The sequence below is a fragment of the Pelophylax lessonae genome, assembly GCF_965119305.1.
Source record: "Pelophylax lessonae genome assembly, chromosome: 1".
Lineage (NCBI taxonomy): Eukaryota > Metazoa > Chordata > Amphibia > Anura > Ranidae > Pelophylax > Pelophylax lessonae.
This window is the reverse complement of record NC_138768.1, coordinates 4,836,855-4,860,658: the sequence shown is the minus strand read 5'-3', so window position 1 is coordinate 4,860,658 and position 23,804 is coordinate 4,836,855. Positions and strand designations below refer to the sequence as shown.

General features: G+C 45.5%; 1 protein-coding gene across 1 annotated transcript; it reads left to right on the top strand.

Annotated features, from left to right (window-relative positions):
• Positions 1 to 1,592: 1,592 nt before the first annotated feature.
• On the top strand, positions 1,593 to 23,539 carry LOC309559588 (chymotrypsin A-like; the record flags this gene model as incomplete). The annotated part of the gene is made up of 7 exons (XM_082262911.1): positions 1,593 to 1,644; positions 6,382 to 6,485; positions 7,511 to 7,590; positions 8,590 to 8,668; positions 10,180 to 10,360; positions 22,169 to 22,302; positions 23,349 to 23,539. 7 exons carry the CDS (start codon positions 1,593 to 1,595, stop codon positions 23,508 to 23,510), a joined length of 792 nt encoding a protein of 263 aa, XP_082119037.1. The 3' UTR covers positions 23,511 to 23,539.
• Between the last annotated feature and the right edge of the window lie 265 nt (positions 23,540 to 23,804).

Sequence of the window (23,804 nt, the reverse complement as noted above, 5' to 3'; positions counted from 1 at the left end):
ACTGACGGCTGGGTGAACCGCAAGGCCATCTCTTTTGCTGAGTACCTGTGTATTGTTGAGTAGTATTGAGTACCTGTGTATTGTTGAGTACCTGTGTATTCTTGAGTAGTATTGAGTACTTGTGTATTGTTGAGTAACTGATTATTGTTGAGTAACAATACTCAGTTACTCAACAATACACAGGTACTCAATACTACTCAACAATACACAGGTACTCAACAATACACAGGTACTCAATACTACTCAACAATACACAGGTACTCAATACTACTCAACAATACACAGGTACTCAACAATACACAGGTACTCAATACTACTCAACAATACACAGGTACTCAATACTACTCAACAATACACAGGTACTCAATACTACTCAACAATACACAGGTACACAATACTACTCAACAATACACAGGTACACAATACTACTCAACAATACACAGGTACTCAATACTACTCAACAATACACAGGTACTCACAGTACTCGGCTGCTCACACTGCCCCCTCCTCAGCCAGTGTTCCCACTACACACAGTCAGTCAGTCTTTTCTATATATGTCTCTCTGCTCCTGTAATCCGACGCTGTCAGCAGCTTCTTTCGGTCAGCCTGCCTCTCACTGCTCCTGCCGCTTCCCTGTCACACTCCCCCTCCGGTCAATAGTTTTCACCTACCCGCCACCTCTCCTGTCAACAGACACCTGTCAACCTGTTACCTCCCTGTCTCCCGGTCCCGCTGTCACTCCCTGTCTCCTGGTCCCGCTGTCACTCCCATTCTGCCCTCTCCCATTCTGCCGCACTCGGTCCCCGGGTCACCCGTTGCCGCTCTTGGTTCCCCGGGTTGCCCTCCGTCGGGTTAACCTGTAAGCAGGGGAAGCCTGAAAAGGAGTAGGAGGGAGTCAGCACCTGTCTGTGAGGTGGGGTGGAGTAGCTCACAGCTGTGAGGAAGTGTGGACTGTTTTGTGACCAAGACATTTATCTGGTTACATAAAGAAGACGTAAACCTCTAGTTCTTGGTTGTATCTTAACGTCTTATTCAATAAATGCTGGTTTGTGTCATTATTTCCCTTTATTATGTTTTATCCTGGAGAGTCTTCTTAAAAAAGGTGAGATCCCCACACTGCTGAGTTGAAGTGGAGGAGGGGAGCCCACAGTCCATGATGGATTTTGTCCTGACTATAAAGGAATTAGTTATTAGGAGACATGTGAGAAGCGTTGGTGAGATTTTAGCCTCCAAGATCTGTGTGTGTTTAGTGGGGAAAATTCTGTATTGTAGAACCCCAATATTCATTGATTTTGGAGGTTTCCTCATCCACTCTATATGTATTATGGTGGAAATGACGTAGTGTGATACATGGACTAATTATAGATTTCAGCGAGAGTCTTGATAAGTGACGTTCTCCTGTAACACCTGTGTCCTCATATCTTTTCCTACAGTCCAAGTTGGTGGAAAATCTGAATTTGGTAAAGGTTTCCTGATAAGGAGAGCTAAAATTGTTCTAATAAGAAGCCTGGAGCTCTCCCCTGATTGGCTGACTGAGCGTATATAAGCTGAACAGATCCTACAACTGTCCTCATATCCAAGAAAATCAGAAAATGGCCACACTGTGGGTCCTGTCCTGCCTGGTCCTGCTTAGCGGAGCCTATGGTGAGTACACATACATGTTTGTAGCACATTAGGATAGATATCATTTATATACACATACTATACATATGAAATATTCTATACATACATTCATAGAGAGAATGTAAAACGTAATACATTTGGCAATCTTCATCTTATTGGTCACACCGCAGAACTGTTCTAAATGATGAGAATTTACCTTCCAAACCTTCCAATCCACTATGGATAAGACCATGAAACAAGAAAACGACTAAACAATAAATGGCGAGGATTGCCCGGCTCTCATTATTTTATTTATTTCTTTTAATGGAAAAAAAAAAACATGAAAATCCGCCTTTGTAACAATCAATTTAGACAAAATGCAAAGACAATAAAAAGAGAGTTAATGAGGAAACAGAGATTGTGTTGTGTTATATGGTAATGTGTAACAATGTATTACTGGTAGTGTTGAGCGAACACGGACTGTATTATTCGTGTTCGTACCGAATAATTGGATTTTTTGTACCCGAACACGGACACGGACACTTTACTGTATGTTCGGGTAAAAATCCGTGTTCGGTCGTTTTATTTCCGGGTTTTGCATGCTTTGGCGCTCTTTTCATGGCGGGCTTTCAACAGCCAATCAACAATCGTTTAACTGGTGTGCCTTAAGCCATCCCAGCCATGCCTGCAAATGTCTCAGTAGCTGTGATTGGCCGTCTGAAGCATGTGACCAAGTCTTTATAAGTTCGAGGCAGCCGCAGCAGCGTCATTATGCTGCTTAGATTCAGGGACAGAGCACACATCAACGTGCTGGCTGCTGATTAGGGAAAGATAGGCAGGAAAAAACCATTTGTGTCCGGATAGAATTGAGGGACAGGTCGGAGTGTTTAGGCAGGGCGAGTTGTAGGCATTTTAGGGATAGAGTCTGCTGAATTATAGGGTCAGTGTCTTCTACAAACTACAATCGATATTGCTGTGTGGGGGGTGGGGTCTGCACTCAATCCTGATCTACGATCTCTTCTCAATCCTGTTAGGGACAGAGTCTGCTGAATTTTAGGGAAACTGTGTTCTACAAACTACAATCGATATTGCTGTGTGGTGTGGGATTGGAGATAGGCAGGTGTCAGTGATCCACATCCATTTTTCTGTGTGTGAGCTGCAGTGAACACAATCTTTTTGGGCTGCAGTGAACACAATCTTTTTGGGCTGCAGTGAACACAATCTTTTTGGGCTGCAGTGAACACAATCTTTTTGGGCTGCAGTGAACACAATCTTTTTGGGGTGCAGTGAACAAAATCTTTTTGGGGTGCAGTGAACACAATCCTTTTTGGTGTGCAGTGAACACAATCTTTGTGGGGTGCAGTGAACAAAATCCTTTGTGGGGTGCAGTGAACACAATCTTTTTGGGGTGCAGTGAACAAAATCCTTTTTGGGGTGCAGTGAACAACATCCTTTTTGGGGTGCAGTGAACACAATCTTTTTGGGGTGCAGTGAACAAAATCCTTTGTGGGGTGCAGTGAACACAATCTTTTTGGGGTGCAGTGAACACAATCTTTTTGGGGTGGAGTGAACAACATCCTTTTTGGGGTGCAGTGAACAAAATCCTTTTTGGGGTGCAGTGAACAAAATCATTTTTGGGGTGCAGTGAACACAATCTTTTTGGGGTGCAGTGAACACAATCTTTGTGGGGTGCAGTGAACACAATCTTTTTGGGGTGGAGTGAACAACATCCTTTTTGGGGTGCAGTGAACAACATCCTTTTTGGGGTGCAGTGAACACAATCTTTTTGGGGTGCAGTGAACACAATCTTTGTGGGGTACAGTGAACAGAATCTTTGTGGGGTGCAGTGAACACAATCTTTGGGGGGTACAGTGAACACAATCTTTGTGAGGTGCAGTGAACACAATCTTTGTGGGGTGCAGTGAACACAATCATTGTGGGGTGCAGTGAACTCAATCTTTGTGGGGTACAGTGAACACAATCTCATACTTCTGAAGGTTTGAGGGTGCTGCCTGTTCCATACCCCCCCTACTCCTCATCTAGCCTTTTAGGGGTACAAACAATAGTAATTGGGGCCTAGTGTGGTTGTGTACGTGCGAGATACATACACTTTTTTTGATCATATTTCCTATTCCGCTATTCAATAAAAACCTTTGAGGATCAATTGAATTGCGGGATAGTCTGTGTCGGTACGTGTGAGAGAGATCCACCTTTCCAAGTTGTTGGGGTTCATCTCATACTTCTGAAGGTTTGAGGGTGCTGCCTGTTCCATACTCCCCCTACTCCTCATCTAGCCTTTTAGGGGTACAAACAATAGTAATTGGGGCCCAGTGTGGTTGTGTACGTGTGATATACATACACTTTTTTTGGATCATATTTTCTATTCCGCTATTTAATTTAACTGGGCCTCCAGTTTCGCTCTGCGGAACAGCACCCCTTCACCACCAATAACTGGGCCTCCATGCGAGACCTGTGTGCCTTGTTGCGCTGTTTTGAGTACTCCACCAACATGGCCAGTGGCAATGACGCCGTTCTCAGCTTAACTATCCCACTTCTATGCCTCCTTGAAAAAACAATTCGGGCGATGATGGAAGAGGATGTGGCACAGGATGAGGAGGAGGAGGAGGATGAAGAGGTAACATTTCCAAGGCTTTCAGGGCAGTCATTCGCAAGGGGCTCCGAGGGTGGGTTCCTGCACACGCAAACGCCAGGGACGCAATTGTCCAGCAGGGGCACAGTTCTGGAGGATGAGGAGGATGAGGAGGAGGAGGAGCTGGAGGAGGAGATGGAACCATGTTCACAGCAGGGTGGCACCCAGGCCAGCTCATGGCCATCACTGGTGCGTGGCTGGGGGGATACAGAGGACACGGACGATACACCTCCCACAGAGGACAGCCTTTCGTTGCCTCTGGGCAGCCTGGCACACATGAGCGATTACATGCTGCAGTGTCTCCACAACGACCGCCGAGTTGCCCACATTCTAACTTGTGCTGATTACTGGGTGGCCACGCTGCTGGATCCCCGTTACAAGGACAACGTACCGTCCTTAATTCACTCACTGGAGCGCGATCGCAAGATGCGCGAGTACAAGCGCACGCTGGTAGACGCCATGCTGCTGGCATTCCCATCTGACAGCGGGGCCACAGTGGAAGCACAAGGCAGAGGAGGAGGAGGAGGAGGTCGCCAACGCAACCAGGGCACCGCCAGCACCGCAGAAGGCAGGGTTAGCATGGCCGAAATGTGGAAAAGCTTTGTCAGCACGCCACAACAAACAGCAGCACCAGCAGCTCAGATGGAACGTCTTAGCAGGAGGCAGCATTTTACCAACATGGTGGAGCAGTATGTGTGCACACGCCTACATGTAGTGAATGACGGGTCTGCCCCCTTCAACTTCTGGGTCTCCAAATTGGGCACATGGCTTGAGCTTGCCCTTTACGCCTTGGAGGTGCTGGCGTGCCCTGCAGCCAGTGTATTATCTGAACGGGTATTTAGCACGGCTGGGGGCGTTATAACAGACAAGCGCAGCCGCCTGTCCAGAGACAATGTGGACAAGCTCACGTTCATTAAAATGAACCAGGCATGGATCCCACGGGACTTTTCCGTACCTTATGCAGAATAGCAATGGATACCGACCTTACCCACCCATTGTTCCATTTTTGCTCTTTCTCACTCTTTTGGGGTGTACCCTCATTTAAAATTTTTGAAAAGAAGCAGTGTTGGCTACCTCGTCCTCCTCCTCAGGGCCAGATTAATGTAGGGGCTATTGGAGCTGCAGCTCCAGGCCCCTACCTTTTATATAGGCCCCGGGTTGGCCATATTCACTGTTACCGCTCTTCTGTCACTTGTAAACACAGAAGTCTGGCTTCTATGCTCGCTTCCCCAGGCAGCACCCTCAGAACCTCCCCACACAGCGTGAAGGCCGGACAAGGAGGGACAGTTGGCGATGCATGGATGTGTTTATGGGCTTCAGAGACAGCATCCCATGTTGAATTAGGCATGCATGGCTGCACCCTTCCTCCTCTGGGTGCATGGCAAGGCACGGCCCTTAAGGCCCTTCAAAATCCTCAGCACCAAGCCCATGATGCTGTTAATCCGGCCCTGGTCCTCCTCCACCGCCGCTTCCACCTACACCGCCCATAGGTGTGCGCAGCCTATTGCATTAAGGTGTGCACCCCAAAGTTGAAATACACATGCATGTGTTTGCCAGCAGGGAGAGTAATGTATCGGGGCCATGTACCTGTAGGCAAGGAGAAATAGAGCAGAGCAGGTCCCAGGGAGATCTTTCCCATCTCCTCACTGGCAATGCTATGTGCCCTAGGTGATTAGGGTGTGCCCAGGCACACCCAGCACACCCTGTGCGCACGCCTATGTCACCGCCACATCCACCACCACCTCAACCTCCCTCCTACTCCATATGGGCCTCGTCCTTCAGAGATGAAGAAGAACATTGTTTTATTTTTCTGTTTTTTTTTTGTTGTTTTAAGTTATTTCCCTATCCACATTTGTTTGCAGAGCACTTGCCATGCTCTTAATTACGTTTTGCTGCCATTTGCAGCACTCTAGCCCTTTCCTTTGGTGTTTTAGAGCCATTTTAGTGCCTTAAAGTTCGGGTCCCCATTGACTTCAATGGGGTTCGGTGTCCGGGAAAAGTTCGGTAAAAGTCCGGGACACGGACCCGGACTTTTTTTTAAAGTTCGGCCGAACCCGTCGAACACGGACATCTAGGTGTTCGCTCAACCCTAATTACTGGCAGTTATAATAAGAATGTGTATTTCTTAGGTTGCGGTGTTCCCCCCATCAGACCTCTTATCTCCGGCTATGCCAGGGTTGTGAACGGTGAAAATGCCGTCTCTGGCTCCTGGCCATGGCAGGTGTCTCTTCAGGTACGATCGTTTCTTAACACATTTTTAACTTGTTGTCTAAATGGAAACATTTTTGGGTTTAATGTCATTTCTAGAGCTCAGTACAAACACATTCCCCATCCCCCAAAATCTAGGGTTTCCCGTGGACACAATTTAGAATTTCAATGACTGAACATTTTCCCTGTCAGTTCTAAATTGAAAGGTTTAATGTAACACAGCCCTCTTAGAAAAGCAAAGTGTGAGAAGGCAGAGGTAGGTGACAATGACAACCCTCTTGGAAAAGCAATGGGGGGAGGGTAAGTGAGAAGTCGTGTCCCACCAAAAAACATCAAGGAGTAGAAGATGGCACTTAGAAGCCCCTAGTAGCTGATCAGCAGGTGATTGGGCCAGGTAGGTGCCAGCCAAACATTAGGGGGGGAGGGGGGTATGTGAAGAAGCCCCCCCCCTTCTATCCACAAAGGCAGAACCTCTCTAAAATGGATCAATATTCCAAAAAGTCTACAGTCTTGCTGGCATGGATAAATGATAACAATAGGAGGGCTGAAGGGGCTGCTTTGGGTTTCTTCCAGTGTTAGCAGCATGTCTGACTGCCTAGACAATTAGTCATGTGATCTGAAGCTGAAGGGAAATGTCGGAGTCCAGAATGGCCGCTCCTCTTCTCCAGGAGAAACCCAATGAACGGGGAAAAAGGAGCAGAATTTTCTCCGGAAAAGATACATAATAAGACTCTATTATTACACAAGATTGACCTCTTCTAGGGAGACTGATAAAAGCTGATACCACGTCACATTCAGGAGCTCACTCTGCTTGTATCTACAAAATACATTTAATGATGGATCAATAAATACAGAACTGCATTGATTAGAGTATTTTATATCTGCCTGGAGTTCAGCTTCTGGTCATCTATCTGCCTGTGGTCTGCTATGCTATGGTGTGGACCATAGCATTGCTCAGTTTTCTATGGAGGGGGGGGGGATATGAATGTTTATGGGGTAGATAAAATAATCTGTATATAAAGCAAAGATCTCTTGACTCTTCTTCTACAGAATAGCACCGGATTCCACTACTGTGGCGGCTCCCTCATCAACAGTCTCTGGGTTGTCACTGCTGCCCACTGCTCAGTCAGGTGAGTCTTATATGATAATATTCTACTACAAAGTCAGTGTTCACTGCAATGCTTCACTGGGAATCTATTCAGTCCGGAGACCGGATACGTCCTAAATATAGAGCCATTTATCCAACTGTCCATCCAGAGCCTCTGGTTTATAGACCGGATACATCCTAAATATAGAGCCATTTATCCAACTGTCCATTCAGAGCCTCTGGTTTATAGACCTGATGCATCCTAAATATAGAGCCATTTATCCAACTGTCCATCCAGAGCCTCTGGTTTATAGACCGGATACATCCTAAATAAAGAGCCATTTATCCAACTGTCCATCCAGAGCCTCTGGTTTACAGACCAGACACATCCTAAATATAGAACCATTTATCCAACTGTCCATCCAGAGCCTCTGGTTTATAGACCGGATACATCCTAAATAAAGAGCCATTTATCCAACTGTCCATTCAGAGCCTCTGGTTTACAGACCAGACACATCCTAAATATAGAACCATTTATCTAGCTGTCCATTCAGATCCTCTGGTTTATAGACTGCATACATCCGAAATATAGAACCATTTATCCAACTGTTCACCCAGAGCCTCCGGTTTATAGATCAGATACATCCTAAATATAGAGCCATTTATCCAACTGTCCATCCAGAGCCTCTGGTTTATAGACTGGAGACAGTATAGATCCGTATATACAATTTATAACTATAAACTCTCTTTACTTCAAGAAATGGAATGTAGGGTTTGTAGAAAGTATAGAGATGTCGGTAATACGAGTGATATAGTTTTGGACCATTTTCTAAATGACTGTGAAGAAGTGACCTTTCTCTGCCAGACATGTAAAATGTCCTCATGTATCGAGAGAATAAGGTTGGGCCTGAAAACCAACACGACAGATATATTGGGCAGACTAGATGGGCCAAATGGTTCTTATCTGCCGACACATTCTATGTTTCTATGTTACGACACCCAACCATTTACCAATGACCTGCCATGTTTGTCTTCCATCCAGATCCTCCCACCGTGTGGTGCTGGGTGAATTCGACCAGTCCTCCAATGCTGAGCCCATCCAGGTCAAGTCCATCGGCAGAGTAAGTTCTTATTACTAAAGGAGAACTCTCATAGTTTTATGAGTTTTATATGAGATCAAAGAGTGTCATCAATGGAACGTCTAAGCTTTCTTCCTATGTAGAGATTGTAGTGATATATGTATGGGTGGGGTGACTTATTTCCTATTGCATTAAAGGCCGTGCTTCCTGCATGGTCATGGAGCACAGATTGGGACTTGTAATATCCCCAGACATAGGACAGAGTTCAGAAGACTTTACAAGACATTTCTTTCTCTCTTCCAAAACTTTCTTTTTAGTTTTCAGCAGTTAAGTATGGGTAGGTTGTTTTTTTTCAACAGTTAGGCATGGGTAGGTTTTTCAGGTTTTATTCCTCTGAGTCCCCTCAGAGGAGATTTCCATTTACTTCCTGTCTTGGTGACATCCTGTCACATACTGACATACAGGAATATGGGAAACATTTGTTTATCCTGCCATCTTTTAAGGAGATCAAATACATAAATAAATAAATACATATAAATAAGCCCATTTTAATTAAAAATATTTACGGTAAGTTTGGATGATAGGATTTCTGAATGTACTGGGATCTTCTGCTTTACCAAATGAGGAATCTTCTAGGCACAAGGTGTGCGCTCCAAGACTGCAAGGGGTCTTATAAATGGGGCTTTGTTTGCTCCCACTTCCCAAAGCCAGAGAACCATTAAATCTGACCTCCAGCCTTCTCTTCAGTCTTGTCCAGTTGTACCAGCTCCTCTCCTGGACTGAAATGGCCTCATCTGATTTCACTGCACACCGTGAGCTTCTCACAATGTGCGTTAGAAGGTGCAGCAAGTGTGATAGAGCCCCGCCTCATTTCCTGGCTGGTGGACACCCATCATCACCTGACCTCAGAGTGGGCTACCTTGGATCTCTAGCTGTAGTGAAACTACAAATCCCATAATGCCTCAGTCTCTGGTGGTCATATTTGTAGTGTAATGGTAAATATATAGAGTAAGCACATCACATAACAGAAATGTTTAGCAATAAAGTTGCATTAGGAATGAAGATATAATTATACAATAAGTACAAATATCTAAGTATGGCTCATCACATCAAGCATAACATAGCATAGGTATTCACTCTGCTGCTAAATCCAACCAATAAAAATCCATGTATTGTATAAAGGTACAATGAGCACCACCTAAATCATATAGCAGCTGATGTTCAGAAATACATCCAGGAATTCAGTACCCAGAATAGAGTAATGGAAAGGACAGCTGAGCCAGACCCTGGTGAAAGAGAGAGGAGGAGGAGGAAGAACCCAACGTTTCGGGGGTGTAAGGACCCCCTTTCTGAAGAAAGTAGTGGATTTTCAAGAAAGGGAATTCTTACACCCCCCGAAATGTTGGATTTTTTTCTCCTTCTTGCTTTTCACCAGGATATGTCTCAAAATACAAACTGAGAAGGTTCAGAGGGACATTTATTACAAGTTCAGTAGTGGATTCTGATTTACTAAAATCTATAAAAACGTTAATCCTTATTATAACTTTTTTCAGTTCTTCAGACACCCCCAGTACAGCACCCTGACCAACGCCAATGACATCGCCCTGATCAAGATTTCCAGTCCTGCCACCCTCAATGACCACGTGTCCTCCGTGTGTCTTGCTGCTTCCTCTGATGTCTTCAGTGGAGGAGAAAGATGCGTCACCACCGGATGGGGATACACCAATGCTGCCAGTAAGGGGATTAGATCTTCTTCAATAATACTAAGTATTAACCAGTTAAAGTCCTTGGGCATACAAGGTATGTTCTAAAAAAATCATGAAAGATTTTAGGACATTCCTCATATGCTTTGGTCTGTCATGGACTTGCAATATTGTTTGGCAAAGCTTACCTGTCCCATCATGTCTGTATTAGAGGTCAGACTTCACTTCTGGTTCCTTTTTATCATTTCTCCTTCCTGTTCCTGCCCCACCCCAGGTCATCACAGGAAGTCTATATTAACCAGTGCACTGCAGGTCTGCTTTGCTGTTCAACAGTGCTTGTTAGTTGTTTCCTGTCTGCCATGTGCAGATCTACCTTTCTGTGTACCGACTTTGGCTTGTCTCTGACTATTCCTGTTTGCCTGTTACCATGACCTTTGGCCTGTCCCTTGGTTACCCTCGTCTGCCTGTTACCCCGACCTCGGTGTACCCATCACCATTCCGTGTGTCCTGAGTGGTTGCTTCCCTTCTCTCCCTACGGAGCATGACCCGGGGGACCCCAGGGGCTGCGACCTGGGCCCAGCTGCAGCCAAGTCCATCCTCACGACTAGAGGCTCTGGTGAACACTAGAGATGTATAGAACTGTTCGCCGGCGAACAGTTCCCGGCGAACTTAGCATGTTCGCGTTCGCCGCTGCCGGCGAACATATGCGATGTTCGGTCCGCCCCCCATAAGACATCATTGAGGCAAACTTTGACCCTGAACTTTACAGTCAGCAGACACATTTCCAGCCAATCAGCGTACCTCCCTCCCACACCCTCCCACCTCCTATAAATAAGCAAGGGCAGCATCCATCTTAGATCATTCTGAAGCAGTGTGTGTAGTGAGAATAGGGAGAGAGCTGCTGCTGCTGCTGCTGTTAAGCTAGGGACAGTTAGTCAGTGTTCCTGGTCTTGCAGTGTTCTTGGTCCACTACTGCTGTAATATCAGCACCCCAAAAAGCCCTTCTAAGGGCTGGTATTTGTGTTTTTTTTTTTTTTTATATATATATATATATATATATATACCTAGCGTCCCCAAAAGCCCTTTTAAGGGCTGGTAATTGAGTTGTTTCTTCATATATATATATATCTATATCTATCTAGTGTCCCCAAAAGCCCTTTTAAGGGCTGGTAATTGAGGATTTTTTTATTTATATATATATACATATATATATATATATATAGTGTCCCCAAAAGCCCTTTCAAGGGCTGGTAAGGTAATAGATTTTTTTCTTTATATATATATATATATATATATATATCTATTGTACACTGCAGTTGCCTGCCCGCTGTGTGTGAGAGGCCACAGACCTACCACAGACTGTACTGTGTGCACACCACACTCATTTCGGGTGGCACAGGCACAGTACCTGGCATTTTAAAAAATATTTTTTTTTTCTCTGTCATAATTGCAGTGAGTGCTGTGTCAGGTCCACAGAGTGCACTGTACCCACTGCAGTGCACTGCCCACCACTGATATATATACGTTGGCACAGCATCTTGTTGCAATAAATTGAAAAAAAAAATATTTTTTATTATTGCAGTTGCCTGGGCTGCCAGTGACTGTCAGGTCCACAGAGTGTACTGTGCCCACTGCAGTGCCACTGTGTGCCCACCCACCACTGATATATAAGGTGGCACAGCAGCTTGCAAAGTAAAAAAAAAATATATATTTTTTTAAATTGCAGTTGCCTGGGTGCCAGTGACTGCTGTCAGGTCCACAGAGAGTGTACTGTGCCACTGCCCACCCACCACTGATATATAAGGTGGCACAGCAGCTTGCAAAGTAAAAAAAATATATATATTTTTTTAAATTGCAGTTGCCTGGGTGCCAGTGACTGCTGTCAGGTCCACAGAGAGTGTACTGTGCCACTGCCCACCCACCCACCACTGATATATAAGGTGGCACAGCAGCTTGCAAAGTAAAAAATATATATATATTTTTTTAAATTGCAGTTGCCTGGGTGCCAGTGACTGCTGTCAGGTCCACAGAGAGTGTACTGTGCCACTGCCCACCCACCACTGATATATAAGGTGGCACAGCAGCTTGCAAAGTAAAAAAAAATATATATATTTTTTAAATTGCAGTTGCCTGGGTGCCAGTGACTGCTGTCAGGTCCACAGAGAGTGTACTGTGCCACTGCCCACCCACCACTGATATATAAGGTGGCACAGCAGCTTGCACTCATAGTACAACAGTAACAACACATTAAAAAAAAAATGACAGGCAGAGGCAGGCCACCCCGCAAGGGCCGTCGTGGTCGTGGTGCTGTGATTTCCTTAGGCCCTAGAATAATGCCCAGTGTTCAGAGGCCACCACAGCCCCTGAACTCAAAAAATTCTGAGGCCATAGTTGACTGGCTTACACAGGACACCCAATCGTCTACAGCTTCCGCTCGGAACCTTAATGCACCATCCTCCTCCAGCTCAGCTTCGGGCACCTCTCAATTTACCACTCGCCAGCCCGCCGGCACCACCACCAACACTAGCACCACAGCCGCTTCACTTGATCCGTCAGAGGAGTTATTTTCACATCAGTTTGAAGAAATAAGTGATGCGCAACTATTAGTGCCAGAGGATGTAGATAACGGGGATATGTCTCAGTCAGGCAGCATTATACACATGGACGTACATTGTGATGATGATGATGTTGTACCTGCTGCTGCTGCCTTTGCTGAGTTGTCAAGTGAAGCGGCTGATGATGACGATGTGTCTGTGGATGTCACCTGGGTGCCTGCTCGAAGAGCAGAAGAAGAGGGGGAAAGTTCAGATGGGGAGACAGAGAGGAGGAGGAGACGAGTTGGAAGCAGGGGGAGGAGGTCATCGCAAGGAGCTAGTGGCGCAGTCAGACAGCATGTAGATTCGGCACCCGGGGTCAGCCAGACAGCACGCCAATCAACGCAAGCTGTTGCCACCACCAGAATGCCGTCCTTGCAAAGCTCAGCAGTGTGGCATTTTTTTTGTGTGTCTGCCTCTGATATCAGCGATGCCATTTGTAACCTGTGCCAAAAGAAACTGAGTCGTGGGAAGTCCAACACCCACCTAGGTACAACTGCTTTGCGAAGGCACATGATCTCACATCACAAACGCCTATGGGATCAACACATGAGTAAAAGCAGCACACAAACTGAAAGCCACCATCCTCCTCCTGGTCCAGCATCTTCAGCCACGTCAACCACTGCTGTCCTCCATGCCCCCTATCAACAACCCGCCCCTCCGCCTCTCACCTTCAGCAGTTCCTGCTCGTCACCTGCCCACAGTCAGGTGTCTGTGAAGGAAATGTTTGAGCGCAAAAAGCCAATCTCGCAGAGTCACCCCCTTGCCCGGCGTCTGACAGCTGGCTTGTCGGAACTCTTAGCCCGCCAGCTTTTACCATACAAGCTGGTGGAGTCTGAGGCCTTCAAAAAATTTGTCGCTATTGGGACACCGCAGTGGAAGGTACCCGGCCGAAATTATTTTTCACAAAAGGCAATCCCCAACCTGTACTCTATTGTGGAAAAAGAAATCATGTCACGTCTGGCACACAGTGTTGGGGCAAGGGTCCATCTGACCACTGATAGCTGGTCTGCAAAGCACGGTCAGGGCAGGTATATAACGTACACTGCGCATTGGGTAAACCTGCTGGCGGCTGCCAAGCATGGAATGCGTGGCTCTGCTGCAGAGGAGTTGGTGACACCGCCACGACTTGCAGGCAGGCCTGCTGCCACCTCCTCTACTCCTCCTACTCCATCCTCTTTGCTAACCTCCTCGGCTGAGTCCTCTTCTGCTGTTGCGTCTTGCTCCACACCAACTGCACCCCCCCAGCTCCCCAGGGGCTATTCCACATGCCGGATACGACAGTGTCACGCTGTCTTGGGGTTGACTTGCCTGAAAGCAGAGAGTCACACCGGACCAGCACTACTGTCCGCCCTGAATGCACAGGTGGATCAGTGGCTGACCCCGCACCAACTGGAGATCGGCAAAGTGGTGTGTGACAACGGGAGCAATTTGTTGGCGGCATTGAATTTGGGCAAGTTGACACATGTGCCGTGCATGGCACATGTGTTGAATCTGATTGTGCAACGTTTTGTGCAGAAGTACCCAGGCTTACAGGATGTCCTCAAGCAGGCCAGGAAGGTGTGTGGCCATTTCAGGCGTTCCTACACGGCCATGGCGCACTTTGCAGATATTCAGCGGCGAAACAACATGCCAGTGAGGCGCTTGATTTGCGACAGCCCGACACGTTGGAATTCAACACTGCTAATGTTCGACCGCCTGCTCCAACAAGAAAAAGCGGTCAACGAGTATTTGTATGACCGGGGTGCTAGGACAGCCTCTGCGGAGCTGGGTATTTTTTTGCCACGCTACTGGACGCTCATGCGCAATGCCTGTAGGCTCATGCGTCCTTTTGAGGAGGTGACAAACCTAGTGAGTCGCACTGAAGGCACCATCAGCGACATCATCCCATATGTTTTTTTCCTGGAGCGTGCCCTGCGAAGAGTGCTGGATCAGGCCGTAGATGAGCGTGAAGAGGAAGAGGAAGAGTTGTGGTCACCATCACCACCACCAGAAACAGCCTTACCATCGATTGCTGGACCTGCGGCAACACTGGAAGAGGAGTGTGAGGAAGAGGAGTCAGAGGAGGAATGTGGCTTTGAGGAGGAGGAACACCAACCACAGCAGGCATCCCAGGGTGCTCGTTGTCACCTATCTGGTACCCGTGGTGTTGTACGTGGCTGGGGGGAAGAACACACCTTCAATGACATCAGTGAGGATGAGGAATTGGACATGAGTAGCTCGGCATCCAACCTTGTGCAAATGGGGTCTTTCATGCTGTCATGCCTGTTGAGAGACCCTCGTATAAAAAGGCTGAAGGAGAACGACCTGTACTGGGTGGCCACGCTACTAGACCCCCGGTATAAGCAGAAAGTCTGTGACATGTTACCCAATTACCGGCAGTCGCAAAGGATGCAGCAGCTACAAAATAAGTTAAAAACTATGCTCTACACAGCGTATAAGGGTGATGTCACAGCACAACGGGAATCCAACAGGGGAAGAGGTGAAAGTAATCCTCCTCCTACCACCACAACCACGCCGGCAAGGACAGGACGCTTTACAGACGTCTTGTTGATGGAGGACATGCGGAGCTTTTTTAGTCCTATGCATCGCCACAGCCCTTCGGGGTCCACCCTCAGAGAACGACTCGACCGACAGGTAGCAGACTACCTTGCCTTAACTGCAGATATCGACACTCTGAGGAGCGATGAACCCCTTGACTACTGGGTGTGCAGGCTTGACCTGTGGCCTGAGCTATCCCAGTTTGCCATTGAACTTCTGGCCTGCCCCGCTTCAAGTGTGCTGTCAGAAAGGACCTTCAGCGCAGCAGGAGGTATTGTCACTGAGAAGAGAAGTCGCCTAGGTCAAAAAAGTCTTGATTACCTCACGTTTATTAAGATGAATGAGGCATGGATCCCGAAGGGACTGACAGTGGGGGATGCATTTGACTAAAAAAGGCCTGGTGATGACTGAGATGCCTTGGCCTAAAAATGGTCCACACGCTGCTGTATATAATCATTCTCTGCATGCCGGATGACTTACGTGACGTCTCCGCCACCAACTACGGTTCAAGCAGCAATGTTTTAGTGCACTTTCTGCCTTAAAACCTCAATTTTTCAGGCCGCTGCTACAGCAGCGGCTGCAACAATACCTACTTTTTCATGCATGTGTACATGCCTAATTTTTCTGGCCTCTGGTGCTACACTGTGGCTGCAAAAAAACAAAAAACAAAAAAAAAGGCACATACATGTGTCAATTCCCCTTCGTGATCGTTACCTTGTCGTGGTGAAGGGGCTTGCGTATCACAATGAAGCGATCACCTCTAGGATTGTGTTGGCACACCCCAGATGATAAGGTCGTTGCTTCATTGTGTACAGACCAAAAGCGATCCGCAGGATAATTTTTCATAAAAAAAAACATTCATTTTCTTTCATTCTTTCTGCGGAGCTGGGTATTTTTTGGCCGCGTTACTGAATGCTCATGAACAATGGCTGTAGGCTCATGCGTCCTTTTGCGGAGATGACAACCCTGGTGGTCAGTCGAACCCAAGGCAACATCATCGACCTCATCCCATATGCGTTTTTTCTGGAGCGTGCCCTGCGAAGAGTACTGGATCAGGCTGTAGATGAGCATGAAGAGGAAGAGTTGTGGTCCTCATCACCACCAGAAGCAGCCTTGTCGTTGTCAATTGCTGGACCTGTGGCAACGCAGAGAGAGGAGTCTGAAGAAGAGAAGTCAGAGGAGGAAGGTGGCTTTGAGGAGGTGGAATACCAGCCACAGCAGGCGTCCCAGGGGGCTTGTTCTCACCTTTCGGGGACCCTTGGTGTTGTATGTGGCTGGGTGGAGGAAGAGACCTTCAATGATGTCAGTGAGGACAAGGAACGGGACATGGCTAGCTTGGTATCCAACCTTGTGCAAATTGGGAGTTTGCGGTTGTGCAAATGGACTGACTGACTGTTAAACGGGGAGTTTGGTCTGTCAGAGTTTGGTCTGTCACTGTGAAGCGGGCAACGGGCGTAACCCTTACACTACTTGACCGATAAAACATCATACCTGATCGTATTCACACACTGGATGTTTTAGTGCTGGTTTACACTGCCGCTACCACTAAAGTAGCGTTGCTTCCAGTGCGACTTTGGCGCGACTTAGCGCGACTTTGGCGCGACCTCATCGCGAGGTGACTTTTTATTTGGCCAATCACAATATCATGTTTTGTTACCGTCACTTAATTTCCTTTTCCTGTTTTTTGTTTTACATATTTCCCCATGTGTGCAGTGTTGTCTGTGTCATAGCTCAACTGATAGGCATGTTTGCCTTGGCATATCATATTTCAGCTTGCCAGAAAGAAAAAAAGACAGCTGGAAAGACACTGCATTAGTTTTCTACTAAAAATCATAAGAAAAATGCTGTTTTTTTTGGGTTGTGGACATACTACAGAGCTGAAACTTGACAGGTACACTTTTTAGACCCCCCAGACACTAAATACAAAAAATGACATGCCTGCCTAAAAAAATGCCCGATAAATGCCTGCAAGAGAAAAAGACAGCCGCAGAGAAGCCGTATTCCTGAAAATATAAGAAAAATGCTGTTTTTTAGGGGTTCTGGACATGCTACAGAGCTGAAACTTGACAGGTACACTTTTGTGACCCCCCAGACACTAAATACAAAAAATGACATGCCTGCCTAAAAAAATGCCCGATAAATGCCTGCAAGAGAAAAAGACAGCCGCAGAGAAGCCGTATTCCTGAAAATATAAGAAAAATGCTGTTTTTTAGGGGTTCTGGACATGCTACAGAGCTGAAACTTGACAGGTACACTTTTGTGACCCCCCAGACACTAAATACAAAAAATGACATGCCTGCCTAAAAAAATGCCCGATAAATGCCTGCAAGAGAAAAAGACAGCCGCAGAGAAGCCGTATTCCTGAAAATATAAGAAAAATGCTGTTTTTTAGGGGTTCTGGACATGCTACAGAGCTGAAACTTGACAGGTACACTTTTGTGACCCCCCAGACACTAAATACAAAAAATGACATGCCTGCCTAAAAAAATGCCCGATAAATGCCTGCAAGAGAAAAAGACAGCCGCAGAGAAGCCGTATTCCTGAAAATATAAGAAAAATGCTGTTTTTTAGGGGTTCTGGACATGCTACAGATCTGAAACTTGACAGGTACACTTTTGTGACCCCCCAGACACTAAATACAAAAAATGACATGCCTGCCTAAAAAAATGCCCGATAAATGCCTGCAAGAGAAAAAGACAGCCGCAGAGAAGCCGTATTCCTGAAAATATAAGAAAAATGCTGTTTTTTAGGGGTTCTGGACATGCTACAGAGCTGAAACTTGACAGGTACACTTTTGTGACCCCCCAGACACTAAATACAAAAAATGACATGCCTGCCTAAAAAAATGCCCGATAAATGCCTGCAAGAGAAAAAGACAGCCGCAGAGAAGCCGTATTCCTGAAAATATAAGAAAAATGCTGTTTTTTAGGGGTTCTGGACATGCTACAGATCTGAAACTTGACAGGTACACTTTTGTGACCCCCCAGACACTAAATACAAAAAATGACATGCCTGCCTAAAAAAATGCCCGATAAATGCCTGCAAGAGAAAAAGACAGCCGCAGAGAAGCCGTATTCCTGAAAATATAAGAAAAATGCTGTTTTTTAGGGGTTCTGGACATGCTACAGAGCTGAAACTTGACAGGTACACTTTTGTGACCCCCCAGACACTAAATACAAAAAATGACATGCCTGCCTAAAAAAATGCCCGATAAATGCCTGCAAGAGAAAAAGACAGCCGCAGAGAAGCCGTATTCCTGAAAATATAAGAAAAATGCTGTTTTTTAGGGGTTCTGGACATGCTACAGAGCTGAAACTTGACAGGTACACTTTTGTGACCCCCCAGACACTAAATACAAAAAATGACATGCCTGCCTAAAAAAATGCCCGATAAATGCCTGCAAGAGAAAAAGACAGCCGCAGAGAAGCCGTATTCCTGAAAATATAAGAAAAATGCTGTTTTTTAGGGGTTCTGGACATGCTACAGAGCTGAAACTTGACAGGTACACTTTTGTGACCCCCCAGACACTAAATACAAAAAATGACATGCCTGCCTAAAAAAATGCCCGATAAATGCCTGCAAGAGAAAAAGACAGCCGCAGAGAAGCCGTATTCCTGAAAATATAAGAAAAATGCTGTTTTTTAGGGGTTCTGGACATGCTACAGATCTGAAACTTGACAGGTACACTTTTGTGACCCCCCAGACACTAAATACAAAAAATGACATGCCTGCCTAAAAAAATGCCCGATAAATGCCTGCAAGAGAAAAAGACAGCCGCAGAGAAGCCGTATTCCTGAAAATATAAGAAAAATGCTGTTTTTTAGGGGTTCTGGACATGCTACAGAGCTGAAACTTGACAGGTACACTTTTGTGACCCCCCAGACACTAAATACAAAAAATGACATGCCTGCCTAAAAAAATGCCCGATAAATGCCTGCAAGAGAAAAAGCCAGCCGCAGAGAAGCCGTATTCCTGAAAATATAAGAAAAATGCTGTTTTTTAGGGGTTCTGGACATGCTACAGAGCTGAAACTTGACAGGTACACTTTTTAGACCCCCCCAGACACTAAATACAAAAAATGACATGCCTGCCTAAAAAAATGCGCGCTAAATGCCTGCAAGAGAAAAAGCCAGCCGCAGAGAAGCCATATTCCTGAAAATATAAGAAAAATGCTGTTTTTTAGGGGTTCTGGACATGCTACAGAGCTGAAACTTCACAGGTACACTTTTTAGACCCCCCAGATGCTAAATCCAAAGAAATTTTTTATTTTTATTTTTTTTTAATTTTTCCAATAATTGGCTCTCTATCAAAAAATTATAATTTTTAAGAACTTTTTTTTTGCGTGATCCCTCTCCGGCATGCCACAGTCCAGGTGTTAGTCCCCTTGAAACAACTTTTCCATCACTATTGTGGCCAGAAAGAGTCCCTGTGTGTTTTAAAATTCGCCTGCCTATTGAAGTCTATGGCGGTTCGCCCGGTTCGCCGGTTCGCGAACATTTGCCGATGTTCGCGTTCGCCGTTCGCGAACCGCGAATTTTAGGTTCGCGACATCACTAGTGAACACCTGCTGGGTCTTAGACTCTGCACCCTGGGGAATCTTGGGCTCTCGCTCCGGTCCATCCGCAGCAGTCTGCTATCGGGTTCACTACCTTGTGCTGCACCCCTGCCTCCTACAGGGTGCAGTTGTCACCTGGCCACAGGTGACCTGACATGGTCCTCTTCTGCTGCTGTGGCCATCCCACAGCTCTAGTCGGTGAGACTCAGCAATTATTTGAGGATCAGGGTCATTCTTTGTGCACCAGGAGCTTATGGCGTTTTTCTACTGCATGGAACCGAACGGTTCGGCTCACTTTTGTGCTTTTCCACTGCTGGTACCGCATGGTATAGTGTAGGAACGTTTCGGTATGGTACTGTACGGCGGTGCTTTTCCACTGCATGGAACCGAACGGTACGGCTCTCAAAAACAGTACCTACTCGATTGTGGTTCCAACAGGTACCATACCCGGTACCATATCCCACAATCCTTTGCATGCAGTCACTACTAGCCACTGATTGGTCAGAGAATCTCACCCACCCCATTGTTAACCCACCCACTTAACTTTAGTACTACTTTAGTGGAAAAGCAAACCATACCGTACCGAACTGTTCCAACACCGTACTATGCGGTACCAGCAGTGGAAAAGCAAACCGGGCCAAGCAGGGCCAAGCAGGGCCGAGTAGAGCCGAGCCGGTACTTGCAGTGGAAAAGTGCCATTAGGCAGTGGCTCCTATGTAAGTGATGCCTGCAAACTGTTTACAAGCATCAATGATGAAATATTATAATTACAATGTCAAAGAATGTGATTTAAAATGTTAACATTGTTTCTATTAAAACCAATTTAACCCTTAGTGAACCAACCTTAATAGACTCCTATTTTTCCATGAAAGTGTTTTTTTTTTAGCCAAATATTTTTTGTTGTTTTTCCCTTTACTTCCTATTACCTCTTATTGGACAATCATTTGTAAAGTAAGGAGAATCCCTTCTTAGACAGTTGTGACATGTGTTCCCCTTAAAGCGGAGTTCCGGGCACAAAATTCAATTTCTAATAATTACTGCATTGTATTCCTTACTCTCCGCTGAGTCAGAATTGGATATTCCCATAGTTTTTTTTTTTTCACTTACCTGTTTACAGAGGTTTGTATACTCACCTTTCAAAGGACTTCCTCCCTCCTGTGCCTCGGCTCTCCTCGTCACTTCCTGCCGCAATGCGTCCTGGGAGCTCTTCCTCGGCCCTCCCATGATGCACTTTGCAGTCACATGGGCGGCCGACCACTGTTCTCATTTCTTGACTCACAGGCCTACGCCCACTGGAATCAGGAAGAAGGGAAGACATTTCCCCACAACGGACTCGGCAATCCACAACAAAGATGGCACCGCACATCAGAAATTATATAAAGTAAGATTTTATTCTTGCAAACTCATTATTTCACCATTCTAACCAGGATTAGCGGATGTATCGATGTGTAAGGGTGATTGTTAGGGGGAGATTGAAAAAAAAAAAACGATTCTGTGCCCGGAACTCCGCTTTAAATGATTCTGCTCCCTTCCTGTTTCAGTGGCATCCCTAAAATTTTAGATTTCCCATCACTATCTGTCCCAATGGCCATCAAGATCAACAGAGATGATGAATCTCCCCAGAAATCTCACAGACAGCAATTGCCTTGGTGGCGCCCTGTACTGGTGGGCTAGTGGCGCCCTTTTTCCTTTTATTAAAGTGACTCTTCATGGACATTGGATGGTCACTATGACTCATTATCATACATGTACAATTATTTACCCAATTTCCTTTTCAGTCATTGGGGCCTAGGTATGAAGACTGACATAATAGATCATTGAAATGTGACTTAGAAAGCTCCAATGAACTGGTGACATGAAGGATCTCATGTATTATGCTAGGATTTTGGTAGAAAAAAATATGATTTTAATTTTTTTTTTAATGAACAAAGAAATTACTAGGAGGAGCTTCATAAGTTGGAAAAACCGTCACACATTTCCAGTAAAAATGGGGCAAAATATCAGTTTCAGTCTGGTATGGACAGACATCACAATGATATGGCACAATGTGGTCTTCTACAGAGGGCTGTACATAGAGATGTCTAGAGATTAAATATGTTAGTTGCTGTCCATCCTTTACATTAACCCTTTCTCTCTCTTTCTCTCCCAGCACTAGCCTCCCCAGCTAAGCTCCAGCAGGTGGCTCTTCCTCTTCTGACTAACACTGAGTGCCAGAGATACTTTTTACCCAGAATCCAGACCTCCATGATCTGTGCTGGTGCCTCCGGGGCCTCCTCATGCATGGTACGATGACCTACAGACTTTCTATTGACCAGTGTTTGCTCTCTGTAGTTATCTCATTGAACAGAACAATAGCTTATGGGTCCAAATGTCTTCAAATTGGGTCGCTTTATATGAGGCAGGACGGTCTATGTGACCTAACAATCATACATAGAGTATTATACATATATATTATAGGATTGGGTTTTAAATTAACCCTAATTAGTGAAAAGTAAATACTGAATGATTTGCTCCACCATTGATGGTCCTATGTTCTGTTTGATATGGTGGATTATCTTCTACATATCACTGTTGCTGAAATCTGGTGAGGAGTTCTTTAGACCGTTCACTGTTGTTGGTAAAACTAAGTGGTGAGGAGTTCCTTAGACCCTTTAATGGTTCATATGTGTGCTTCATTACTTTTTTACAGAGTTCAAGTTCTATTCTTAGACCCGTTGTTCTTTTGTCAAAGAATACTGCACAGTGCTTGGCTTTGTGGTTGAGCAGTGCCAATATTGTGTGTAGATGACCTTGCCTGGACCATACAAAGTCCAAAAATTGGAAATTTTGTCATAAGGCCATCTTACAGTGTGTGTCTAACAATTGCATTAGTCTATATAGAGATGGGAAGGGTTATAAGCCTTCAAAATGTTACTGCTATCCAATGGCTCCCTTCATAAAATCTCCCCTCACTTTCTGCCAGAACTAATAAAATACATCATCAGTTACAGCTTTTCTTTCAAATGTATGTTAGCATAAAAAAAAAAAAAAAAATAACATATGGACTACATTGCTCTGCCTCTCATGATCCAAGTGTCGGTTCCATTTATTACTCTGGTTACTATAACTAGGGGACAGGAGCTTTTTATGACAGCCCAGTCAATGTGTTTTAAGCACACAGAGAGCGAACTCTCAGCACAGGAACGTTGGACGTCCATGGATCCATACATGCAGCATGAGAGTGTTAAAGCACACCCTCTTTAGCATTATGTTGTTGGCAAGTGATTCATCGAAATGACAGATGATTACTTGAGAACTCTTCTGTAATTCTCCATTTTGCTCCTTTTCAGGGTGACTCTGGTGGACCCCTTGTGTGCCAGAGGAACGGAGCCTGGACCCTGGCCGGTGTTGTGTCCTTTGGCAGCGCTTCCTGCTCTCCATCTTCTCCCGGAGTCTACGCCCGCGTCTCCACCCTCAGATCCTGGGTGGACCAGACTGTTGCCGCTAACTAAATACCATCCAATGTCCTTCTGATACTCAATAAAGTCACTTTTGTATTAATATATAGCTGTGGATTTTCTAAGGATTTATAAGTTCACAAAAAAAAGAAGAAAACATATTAAACAGATTATATAAATGAGATGCCTAAAAGGTTCTTTCAATTTCTTATGGTGGAGACAGTTTGTGATTCACCCCTTCTGTTCCATTCACAGCTTATCTCTCCCCACTTCCACATTTTACTTCTGCACCCCATCTACATCTCAGCCCACCCCCAACAATTCTCTTACCTCTTCACCAATTCCAAC